The sequence below is a fragment of the Mesocricetus auratus genome, unplaced genomic scaffold, assembly GCF_017639785.1.
Source record: "Mesocricetus auratus isolate SY011 unplaced genomic scaffold, BCM_Maur_2.0 Super-Scaffold_100015, whole genome shotgun sequence".
Taxonomy (NCBI): Eukaryota; Metazoa; Chordata; class Mammalia; order Rodentia; family Cricetidae; genus Mesocricetus; species Mesocricetus auratus.
Window position 1 is genome coordinate 53,544,631 of NW_024429198.1, and position 13,197 is coordinate 53,557,827.

The 13,197-nt window shown below is 39.7% G+C and overlaps 1 protein-coding gene across 26 annotated transcripts in view; it reads left to right on the plus strand.

The window, feature by feature from the left end:
- Dtna (dystrobrevin alpha) overlaps positions 1-13,197 on the plus strand; it is a 346,019-nt gene that overhangs the window by 257,181 nt on the left and 75,641 nt on the right. For all 26 annotated transcript variants that reach the window (XM_040757910.1, XM_040757911.1, XM_040757914.1 and 23 more), the window contains one exon: positions 9,998-10,083. In XM_040757910.1, coding sequence (XP_040613844.1) covers positions 9,998-10,083 — 86 coding nt within the window. The remainder of the gene's footprint in view (positions 1-9,997; positions 10,084-13,197) is intronic.

Consider the following 13,197-nt stretch of genomic DNA (forward strand, 5'->3'; position numbering starts at 1 on the left):
CAGTAAAGTCAGTTCCCAAACAGCATTCACAGTAGTAAATAGACTGAATGTCCTTACTCCCCCTCACTTTTTGTCAGACTTGCTCTTTGAATGGAGGAGATAAAATTCCAATTGAGTAAAGCAGTCACAGTCATCAGCCTCACTCCATCTGGAGAACTGCTGACACCTTGCTCGAGACCAGGAAAAGGATTTCCCGGGTATTTAACTTTACAGGAAGCCCTGAGAGATGTCAGGCCCAATCCAAGGGCTTGTGTTTGTTCATACACTAATACTTTCACTAGCCTCGAAATATATACAGAGAGAGATGTCATCACTTCCAATTTTAAGGCATTAAGGAGTATAAAGTCAATCCCTTAATTTTTACTCAAACACTTCTAATACCATCAATCAGAGGACTGCTTTTTATTTATGCATTCGCTAATTTAGCTAGCGTGCTAAGAGCTTCCTATGTGCGCTATAATAGCTGGGGACAAACAGTGACGAGAAAACATGAGATGAAATGCCATGTATAAAATGTGTGAATGAAACCTCTCTGCTTTCAGAACTCCTAAATGAAGGCTGATGTTTTCTGCCTGTTCAAGAAAGCTTTGGTCAGAATCCAGAGCTCACTTCAGGGGGTGAAATTTGGCACGGGATTCTGCAACTTCAGTCGGGAAACTCCTTTGGCGAGGCAGAGAGCACAAAGGCTCTGTACTAAGCACAAGCTGGCAGTGCAGATCTATCAAGATCTGTTTGTTGTTTTCTATCTTCTCAAAATTAGATCTTCCTTGCCAGGAGCTTCCCCTAAAAATAACACCCTAGCTGAAGCCAGCCAGGCTGTCTCTAGGTGAAGTCGTGGAAAGCCCAGCCCAGAGGAAAACACTTGTTACTTTTTGTTGTAATGAAATCAACGTTAACATAATTCCTGCTTTTAATATAGAGTCCATAGTCATCCATATATGTTTTAGACAAAGAGTATGTACGTACCCTCCTCTTCCCACTGTTTTAGGAAAACTTTGATGTTTCCTCAGAGTGACAACGAAATATCAAAGGAAGCAAAATGTTCAAGAAAACATGGATTTGGTGAAGCAATTTCAGATTGTACCTTCAATCATTTTTCTCAGATTTAGCCAACTCTCAGAAATATCTTGATGGGTATTAAGTACTAAGAGGACAATTTGATAGACTAGTTCGACATCAAACTGTAACACAAAGGAACAACTTGAAAAGGACAGAAGTCTGGGATAACTGACCTAAAACCAGAATATTTTCCATTGCACCTACAGACAATACTTGAGAAATGTGAGCAAATACCCATCATGGACTGTATGCACATCCTCTGCATATTGAAAAGGAAAATATTACAACAAGGACAATCTTAGTGCTTTATCTTAAAAATAAAATTATCGGAGTCCTGCCACACCCCACTCCTGACTCCCCCTCCATGCACTGTGCTCTGCTTGAGTGAGGAAAATACCAGGACAAGCCAGGCCATCTAGAGTTGCAGACACTGAGGTCTTGGCCTACATGCACCACTGGAAGACCTGAGAAGACTGAGAGACCCCCACCTGCACCCACTTGAAGAAGAACAGCACAAGAACACACTCAGCAATAGAAAGACCAATATGACTTCACCAGAATCTAGAAACCCCACACCAGCAAGACCTGAAAAGCTCAACACAGATGAAGTAGAAGAGACAGATCTTAAAAAATTATTTTATGAAGATGAAGAGACTCAGAGGAAACAAGAAAAATCCCTTAAAGAAACAGAAGAAAAAACAAACAAAACATACATGAAATGGAGGAAAAGACAAACCAAAAAATTCCAGAAATAAACAAATCTCTTAAATAACATAAAGAGAGTCAAGAAAAAAGCAACCAAACAAGTAAAGGAAACAACCCAAACAGTTCAAGGCTTGAAAACTGAAATAGAAACAATAAAGAAAACACAGAATGAGGGATGCTAGAAATAGAAAAGCTGGGTAAATGACCAGGAACTACAGATGCAAGTATAACCAAGGGAATACAAGAGGAGGAAGAGATAATCTCGGGTGTTGAACACTCACTAGAGGATTTACAATCATCAACCAAATAAAATCTTAAGTACAACAAATCCCTAGCACAAAATATCCAGGAAATATGCGACACCATGAAGAGGCCAAACCTAAGAATAACAGGTATAGAAGAAGGTGAAGAAATATAGCTCAAAGGTACAGAAAACATTTTCAGTAAAATCATAGATGAAAACTTCTGCAACCTAAAGAAGGATATGCCTATGAAAGTACAAGAAGCTTAGACAAAATGAAGTCCCCTTGCCACATAATAATCAAAACACCAAACCTACAGAATAAAGAGAAAATGTTAAGACCAGCAAAAGAAAATGTCCAAGTAACATATGAAGGCAGACCTATCTGAATTACACCTGACTTCTCAATGAAAACTATGAAAGCCAGAAGGTCCTTGATAAATTTTGTACAAACACTAAGGGAACTTGGATGCCATCCCATACTGCTGTACCCAGCAAAGCTTTCAATTACTATAGATGGAGAAAACAAAATATTCCATGACAAAACCAGATTTAAACAACACATATCCACAAATCCAGCCCTACAGAAAGTACTGGAAGGAAAACTCAAACCCAAGGAAAATAGCTACACTCAAAAAGACATAGGCAATAGATAATCCCACTTTACCAAACACCAAAAGAAAAGAGAAGGTATCAGATATATTATATATTTAATATAAATACAATGTATTAAATTCAAAAAAAGAAAAGAAAAAAGGGGGGAAATCCACACATAATACCACCACCAATAACAAATCCAAAACAAAAAAAAAAATCAACAATCAATGGTCATTAATATTCCGCAGTGTCAATGGTCTTAACTTGCCTATAAAAAGACACAGGCTAACAGAATCCATCCTTCTACTGCATACAAGAAACACATCTCAATGTCAAAGACAGACATTACCTCAGAGTAAAGGGCTGGGAAAAGATTTTCCAATCAAATGGGCCCAAGAAGCAAGCTGGTGTAGCAATCCCAATATCCAACAAATTAGACTTCAAACTAAAATCAAAAAGAGATGAAGAAGGGTATTTCATATTCATCACAGGAAAAGCCCATCAAGATGAAGTCTCAGTTCTGAATATCTATGTTCCAAATACGAAGGCAAGCACATTTGTAAAACAAACATTATTAAATCTCAAATCACACATAAAACCTCACACACTTATAGCGGGAGACTTCAACACTCTGCTGTCACCATTAGACAGGACCACCAGACAGAAACTTAACAAAGAAGCAAAATAACTAACAGAAGTTATGATGCAAATGGGATTAAAAAGACATCTATAGAACATTCCATCCAAACACAAAAGAACATACCTTCTTCTCAGCTCCACATGGAACCTTCTCTAAAAATCAATGACATATTTGGCAACATAGCAAACCTTCACAGATACAAAAAGTTGGAATAACCCCCTGTATCTTAACAGACCACCATGCTTTAAAGTTAGAATTCAACAGCAAATCACAGAAACCCTACAAACTCATGGAAATTGCACAATGTGCAATTGCAACATCCCTGGGCCAAGGAAGAAATAAAAAAAGAAATTAGACTTCCTGGAATTCAATGAGAATGAAGGCACAACATACCCAAACTTATGGGACACTTTGAAAGCAGTGCTGAGAGGAAAATTCATAGCACTAAGTGCCCTCATGAAGAAACTGGAAAATAGTCACACCAGAGAATTAACAGTATAACTGAAAGCTCTAGAACAAAAAGAAGCAAACTCACCTGCCCCAGGAATAGACACCAGGAAAAAATCAAATTGAGGGTTGAAATCAATAAAGTAGAAACTAGGGAAACATTAAAAAGAATCAATGAAACAAAGAGTTTGTTCTTTGAGAAAATCAACAAGATAGACAAACTTTTATCCATACTTCAAAAGACAGAGAGGGGGCATTCTAATTAACAAAGTCAGAAATGAAAAAGGGGACATAGCAACAGACACTAAAGATATCCGGAGAATCATCAGGGCATACTTTGAAACCCTATACTCCACAAAATCCGAAAATCTAAAGGAAATGAACAATTTCTGGATAGGTATCACTTGCCAAAATTAAATCAAGAACAGATAAGCAATTTAAATGGACCTATAACCCCTAAGAAAATAGAAGCAGTCATCAAAAGTCTCCCAACCAAAAAAAAAAGCCCAGGCCCAGATGGCTTCAGTGCAGAATTCTACCAGAAGTTCAAAGAAGAAATAATATCTGTACTCCTCAAATTGTTTTATATAATAGAAGCAAAAGGGACATTGCCAAACTCTTTTTAGGAGGCTGCAATTACCTTGGTACCCAAGCCCCACAAAGACACAATTAAGAAAGAGAACTACAGACCAATATCCCTCATGAACATTGATGCAAAAATAGTCAATAAAATACTGGTAAATTCAATCCAGGAGAACATCAGAAAAATCATCCACCATGATCAAGTAGGCTTCATCCTAAGGGCGCAGGGATGGTTCAACATACAAAAATCCATCAATGTAATCTACCATGTAAAGAAACTGAAAAAGAAAAACCACATGATCATCTCACTAGATGCTGAAAAAGCCTTTGACAAAATCCAACACCCCTTCATGATAAAGTCTTGGAGAGATCAGGAATAGCAGGAACATACTTAAACATGATAAAAGCAATATACAGCAAAACAACAGACAACATCAAACTAAATGGAGAGAAATTCAATGTGATTCCTCTACAATCAGGAACACGACAAGACTGTCCACTCTTTCCATATCTCTTCAGTATTGTATTTGAAGTTCTAGCTAAAGCAATAAGACAACAAAAGGAGATCAAGGGGATATAAAATTGGAAAAGAAGAAGTCAAACTTTCACTATTTGTAGACAATATGATATTTTACATAAGTGACCCAAAAAACTCTACCAGGGAACTCCTACAACTGATAAACACCTTCAGCAAAGTGGCAGCATACAAGATTAACTCAAAAAATCAGTACCCCTAATATATATAGACAATAAACGGGATGAGAAAGAAATCAGAGAAACATCACCCTTTACAATAGACACAAACAATATAAAATGTCTCGGGGTTACTCTAACCAAACAAGTGAAAGACCTGTGTAACAAGAACATTGAGTCTTTAAAGAAAGAAATTAAAGAAGATACCAGAAAATGGAAAGATCTCCCATGCTCTTGGATAGGTAGGATCAACATAGTAAAAATGCCAATCTTGCCAAAAGCAATCTACAGATTCAATGTAATCCCCATCAAAATCCCTGCACAATTCTTCACAGACCTTGAAAGAACAATAATCAACTTTATATGGAAAAACAAAAGACCCAGGATAGCCAAAACAACCCTGTTCAACAGGCAACATCCGGATCATGGGGGGTGATGGGAAGGGGAGAGGGGGAGTAGAAGGAAGGAGAACAGGAGGACTGAGACAGGGGAGGAATAGAGGAGGACAAGAAAAGAGATGCCTTGATAGAGGGAGTCAGTACAGGTTTGGAGAGAAGTCTGGCACAGAGGAAATGGTAGGAGGTCCACAAGGATAACCCCAGTTGAGAGTCTGGACAATGGCGGAGAGGCTGTTTCTGACGCCCTTCCCCTATAATGAGAATGATGACTACTTTGGTTATTACTCCTATAGCCTTGACCCAGTAACTGATGGAAGCAGAAACAGGCACACGCAGCTAAACACTGAGTCATACTCCCAGAATCCAGTTGCAGAGAGGGAGGAGAGATGAGCAAATGAACCAAGACGGAACTGGAGATACCTGCATGTTGGGGAAGTCCTGTTATTTGCCTGTGCATTTGTCAATAAATTACTGTCTGGCCAATAGAAAACCTAGATAGGAGGGACTAGGAGTCGAGGAGGATTCTGGGAAGGGAAAACACAAGAGAGTCAACATGTGACGCCATGGGGGTAGGACGCCGGGAACTATTCTCCGGTAAGAAACATACTTAGATTAACAATTATGGGGTAATTACTTAAGGCAGAGCTAGCCAGTAAGAGACAAACAAGGCCAACAGCTTCATAATTAATATAGCCTCCTGTGTGTTTATTTGGGACTCATGCGGATCTAGAGCCAGGCTGGCGCGGCAGAGCCCAGGCGACTGGCGGGGGATAAACCAAAGCGGCTAGCAAAAGAAAAAGCTTCTCTTAACACCTGCAGAAACAGTTGACCTGACCTAATGAGAGCTTGCAGACCCTAGTCGTAAAGCTGGGGAACCATCATTGGAACGAACCAAGCCCTCTGAATGTAGACGTCAGCTAGGAAGCCAAGGCAGTCTATAGAACCTTTAACAGTGGAGTCAGTGTTTATCCCTAGAGCACAAATGGATTTTGGGAGCCCATTCCCTGTGGAGGGATACTATTGCAGCTCAGATATGGAAAGGAAGGCCTGGGCCCTCTCCAAACGATGTGATGGACTTTGATGATCCCCCGTGGAGGGTCTCACTATCCCTGGGGAGTGGGTGGAGGTGAGTTGGGGCTTTGGTTGGAAGCATGGGAGGGTGAGGGAATGAGGAAATGGATATGTAAATAAGAGTATTTCTAAAATAAAAAAAATACACTTGGAGAATTGCCAAAGAAAATTGTTATCTAGTAAGAATTGTCACACTAATTGTAATTTCATTTTAGGGCATTTTTCTGTGCTTTCACACTAGTGAGGAATCAATTGCTCTCAGAGCTTAAGTTCACAAAGAAAAGCCGGTGTGATCATCTCCCCAATTACTGTCCCTGAAGTCATATTCCAACATGCCTGCTGGGATGTTTGCCGGGATGCTTGCCAGGATACATGCAATGGTCTCAGGACAGCCAGCTCTGTTCTATCCTCATAGCCATGAATATCTAATGTAATATTTTTATGATTCTTGAGATATGAGAATTGACAACTTACTCCAGATGGTATATCGTTTCAGTGAAACACTGCACTCCTTATGTATTTTGTGAATGACATGTTCATTATATTCCTGAAGTCAATGATTTGACAGCATCTCTATTAGTTTTGGAAGAAATGGAACTGTCCAAACAAAACTCCTACTTTTATATATGTCAGGGCCATGTATACAGGTTCATGCAAGGGTGTGTGTGTGTGTGTGTGTGTGTGAGTGAGTGAGTCAGAGGTTGTTATTAAGGGCCTTCCTCTTACACTGTACATATTTTTGAAACCTTTTTGCATGTACTGACTGTTTAAAATTTATTACATACAGTGTATTTTGATCACATTTTCCCCTCCCTCAATTCCTCTTGATCCTCCCTATTTCCCTTCATGTTCTTTCTCTCAAAAAAAAAATGAAAAAATACCAAAACAAAACAAAACAAAAATCACACAAAACCATGTAGTCTGTTTGGTGATGACCAACTAATCCTGATCACACAGCCTACCCTGGAGAGTAACTAATATACTCAGGGACACTCCATTGGAAAAGCAGCATTGTCCCTTCCCAGCCGGTAGCAATGCAAATAGCTTCCTAGGAGTAGAACTTCGTGCTCACATCCCCTTCTCTGTGCTGGGATTTTGTCTGGTTTGAAACTGTGCAGGTCCTGTGCCTGCTGTCCCAGTCTGTGTGAGTTCGTATGTGCATCAGTCTGTGTGAGTTCATATGTGCATCAGTCTGTTGGGTCTGGGTGACACTTTTTCTTTGGAGTCATCCACCACCTCTGGCTCTTAAGATCTTTCTACCTCCACTCACATAGATCCCTGATGCTTCAGGGGAGGATTTGATGAAGTGATCCATTCAGAACTGAGTGCTCCAAACTCTCTCACCCTCTGCTCATTGCCCAGCTGTGGGTCTCTGTCAATGACCATCTACTGTAAGAGGGCTGAGTGGCACACTGATATATACATAGGTATAGCATTATTTCATTAAGAGTTGTTGTATTGCTGTGTTCCTTTAACAGAATAATAGTAGTTGGTTTTCCCCTAGGAGAACAGTGTGTCTAGTCTCAAGGTTTTGGCCACGTTAGAAGTGGCAGAAATGGGTTTCATCTTATGGATACAGACATCCAGTTTGACCAGCACCATTTGTTGAAGATGCTATCTTTTCTCCAGTGTATAATTTTGGCTTCAAGTGTTTATAGCTGTGCAGTTGTGCTCAGATCTTCATTTCTGTTTCATTGATCTTCTGTTTTTATGCAATCTGTTTTTATGCAATACCATACTGAATTTTTTACTGTAGCTCTGTATTTTGCTTTTGATAGGATAGGCATTTTCAAAATATTAATCCTACTGATCCATGAGCATAGGAGATCTTTCCATATCTTGGAGTCTTCTTCAATTTCTTTAATATCTTAAAGATATTGTTTTTATTGAACAAGTCTATCATCTTTTATTAGAGTCATTCCAAAATATTTTTGAAACTGTTGTACTAGGTATCATTTCCATGATTTGTTTCTCAGTAAGTTTGTCATTTGTATGTAAGAAGGATGCTGATTTTCTGTGTTGATTTCCTGAACTGATACTTTGCTAAATGTGTTTATAAACTATAGAAGTTTTCTGCTGGAGTCACTAGGGTCTTAAATATAAGACCATATCATCTGCAAATAAGAATATTTTCTCCTCCCTTTCCTAGTTGTACTCTCTTAGTTTTTTTCAGATGTCTTATTGCTCTAGCTAAGACTTCAAGTACTACACTGAACAGGTATAGAGAGAGTGGACATCCTTATCTTTTGCCTGGTTTTAGTGGAAATGTTTTCCGTTTCTCTATATTTAGTTTGATGTTGACTGTGGACTTACTGTGTATTGCCTTTGTTATGTTGGGGTATCTCCCTTGAAACCCTAATCTCTCCAGGATTTCTATTATAAAGGAGTGTTGGATTTTTGTCAAAGGCTTTTTCTGCATCTAATTAGATGAGGCATTTTTGTCATTCAGTTTATGTATGTGGTGAATTACATTTATCTATTTATGGATGTTAAACTATCCCTGCATCTCTGGGATGAGGCCAACTTGATAATGGTGGAAAATCTTTTGGATATATTCCTGGATTCTGTTTGCAAATATTTTATTGAGAAAGCCTGCATGTGCGTTCATAAGGCATATCGATACCTTTTTCAGATAAGTTCTCTCACTAATCCTAGAGCTAATTGATTTCGCTAGGCTGGCCAATGGTCTGTCTGGCTCTGCTTCTTCAATGGTGACGTTACAAGTACGTGCCACCATACCCAGCCTTTATGTAGGTGTTGGGGATCCAAGCTCAGGTTCTCATGCTTCCATAGCAAGCACATCACTGAGCCATCTCTCCAGTCCAGCTTCTACTTTCTGACCTCTTAAAATACTAGCTGTCTTTTTAAAGTATATATATCACACACGTAAACAACTGGTTTGTGTTTACAAAATAGTATTTGAAAAAAAAAACAATGTGTTCTTAAAAGCTGTCTCTTGGAGTCTGCTCTTTTCTGAAGAGTAATGGCAGGGGAGGGAGGGGAAACTAAGGAGACTACAGGGAGAGGAAACTGTGGTCGGGGTGAATTGTGTAAGAAAAGAATAATTTCAATAAAAAATAAAATGTCAAAAATAATAAAAAGTAAAAGTTGAACTTGGAAAAAAGTCCACATACTTAGCCTAACTTAAAATTTAATAATTCTCTAAGGAAATAAAAAATGAGGTTTCTGATGTCTGTTTGAATAAATTATAGAGACTGGAATTATGCATAAAATTATTTCATGAAACCCAAAGGGAAAAAAGCATGACCTGCTATTTAAACCCTCACCTATCTGGAGCATATTTTCTCTGACTACCAGCCTATATTTTGAGCAAGTGACATATACAAGGAAAAAACTAGGAGACGCTGATGTCTCTTGAAAAACAAAAGCATCAAACAGTTTATCAGCAATGTGTGTTGAATTGTATTCACAATCTTTTCTAAAATGTGTCCGCATAATATAAGCAGTCATGTGTCCTACAATTTCTACAGAGTAGAAAATGTCAACATTCTTTATTGGATGTACCCTAAGTAACATCATCTTCTTTCTGCTATCATTAAACAGGGAAGGCCATGGTAAAATCTCAGTATTTGCTGTCAAAATGGCTTTGGCCACATTGTGTGGAGGGAAGATCATGGACAAGTTAAGATGTAAGTTATCCCCACCCCCGCCTCCTGGCTTGTCCCTGCCGCGTGCCTTACATCCCGTTTCAAATGCAGTCTTCTTTGGCGTTTGAATTTTAGAATAAAAATATTTCCACATTGGATAAATTTTAATGAAGTGAACATTCCTCTCTACTTTCAAATTATCATAATTTATAACTGCCGGTCTCCAGAAACTAAAATACTCAATTTCCACTAATTTAAAATCTTGTTGACATTGTGATTTCACCCCATCTCTTACCCTAAATATTGTGAGTATGGTATGCAATGCTATGTTAGAAAGGCCATGACAACTGGCATTGATAATCCAAGTTGTGAGTCTAGCCATGCCATTGATTTTCTAAGTTATGCCATGGATATGATTTCACTTCTTTAATCCTTTAGTTTCCTTCTGCATTTTTTTTTTGGTTTTTTGAGACAGGGTTTCTCTGTATTGTTTTGGAGGCTGTCCTGGAACTCGATCTGTAAAACAGGCTGGCCTCGAACTCACAGAGATCCACTGCCTCTGCCTCCCGAGTGCTGGGATTAAAGGTATGTGCCACCACCACCCAGCTGCTTCTGCATCTTAATGGGGGGATGGGCATTGAACCTGGAGAGTGTCTCCTAGCTCTGTCAACCCTGGAATACCTTCCTCCCTTTCTGCTTGTAAGATTCTGTGTAGTCAAAGGGGAGTGATTTAAAGAAGGGAAACCCCCTTTGTTTCTTGGGAATCTAGCCAGACATACTAGGTGAACAATTTCTCACTGGCTAACCAGATTAGTGACAGGAGGCAAACCTGAGGTGGCTTCTGTTTCCTCCACATCTGTGATTCCTTTCATGGATACCCAATACAGCCAGAATTCAGAGACACCCACCCAGAACCTGGGCAGTCCGTTTCTCTTTGGTTAGCCTAGGAGACAAAGAATTTGAAAACTGTCGACTTCAATGTTTGACTGAGAGACAATAAATTGGAAGTTCCAGGAACCGGTGGCCTTCTCGTCACTCTCTAAGCAGCTTCAGAATTATCTAGGAAGCACTTCTTCAAGATGAGGCCAAGAAAAGGGAACGTAACAACGTGAAAGAAACCAGACGGGAAACCCAGAAGAGCCCGGCTGCTGCCTTCATGTCACAGCCATTTATGCCAAGGACATTAGAGAAATGTTTCAAAAAAATTAAAATCTTCAAAAGCATCTTCAAATACTCATTCAATGTTGTGTTCATAGACACATGAATAAAAGAGTCCTAGTTTTTTAAGATTTGTTTTATTATGTATACAGTGTTCTGCAGGCCAGAAGAGGGTATCAGCTCTCATTACAGATGGTTGTGAGCCACCATGTGGTTGCTGAGAATTGAACTCAGAACCTTTGGAAGAGCAGTCTGTGCCCTTAACCACTGAGCCATTTCTCCAGTCCTATATTAGAATAAGTTTGAGCCAAACTAATGAAAGTCAGTCTTCTAAACATGAGGATCCTCTGAGCCTTTCCTGAAACCAATGAGTCCTTGTCCTGGAGGACCCAGGCTCTTCCTGGAGGACCCAGGCTCTTCTGCTCAGCTCCTGGTGTCAGGTGTTGCTCTCTCTCTCTCTCTCTCTCTCTCTCTCTCTCTCTCTCTCTCTCTCTCTCTCTCTCTCTCTCTCTCTCTCTCTCTCTCTCTCTCTCTCTCCTGTCCAGTCTTATTGCCCATCTCAGAACAGTCACTAAAGCAGTTACTGGTAAAAGAAACGTGTGGCAGACTTATCACTCATCTTCAGCTCCTGGGCTGGGAAGAGCCACTTTTCCTCTAAGGAAGGATCAGATTTGAATGGAAGGCTGTCAAGAAGGCAGTGGGAGAAGTGATTGCACACAGGCCAGGAAACCTAAATTAAATCCTAGGAATACATAACGTAAACAGAGAGAACCAGCTCCTAGGATTTTCCCCATCTACACACACACACACACACACATACACACACACACACACACACACACACATACACACACACACACATACACGCACGCACACAAAGCATATATACATGCATGCATACACACAAAGTAAAAATCTTAAAATATATATCAAATGCATGGTTGCTAGGCAAGCAACTAACAACACAAGCACATTTAACAACAGAAAAAAATGAAGCAAATGTTGTTAAATGCTTTGAAATGCAATAAAGGGGATACCAATTCCATTTTATAACTTCTTAGGGCCACCACCACCCAATACGCGTGGTGTTCACCATGTTACTTCTGGCGACACCATTAAGACAACCTACAGAAAGAAGGGCACTTTCTGTGGGCACATGGCCGAACATAAAGTGACCTCCTTTTTGGTTTAATTGTCCTCGTCTTGTAATTAGCTGCTTTAATGTGTTGGAACACTTGTCTCTTAGACAATACTGTTGGTTAATTTTTCCTGAGTGTGTCCGTGTGTGCCTGCATACATGTGTATGTGCATGTATGCATACTCCCACCCGTGTGCATCTCTGCTTGGGTGCATGTGCGATAGAAGACACCGTAGGAATTCTGTACATCTTCTTTGAGACAGGGTTTCTCTTTGGACTGGAGCTGGCCAATTAAACTAGACTGGCTGGCAAGCGAGTTCCAAGGGTCCTCCTCTGTCTGCCTTCCTGGTGCTGAAATTACAGCCATGCACCACCACACCCAGAATTTTCCATAGTTCTAGGGTACAAACAAAGGTCTTATGCTTGCAAATCAAACACTGTACCAACCCAGGCAACTCTTCAACCCCAACAATCCAGATCTTAAGGAATTCCAAGTCCAAAGCCATAAGCCTGGGATGTCATATTTTATCCATATTTGCTAAGTACTTTCTTTTCCTTTAGTTCAGAAGACCCACACTATAGCAAACACCTTGTATTTATCAAATTTCTCTCTTTAAATGGGTACCAACAGCTACATGCCAAATATTCAAAAATGAGCAAGGGGGGTAGTTAACATTCAAACCAGAACCAACATTGCCTAAGCTCTTTCATTTAGTTATTTGAAAAGCCCAAGCAGAATTTGAAAAGGCACCCTGGCTTGGAAAATCAGAGCCTCAAAGAGACACAGGGTGACCCTGTTAGAACCACCTACCTTTCCCAAAGCAAGCAAGATGGTAACTCCCATGGAAAAGCCAGTCTGA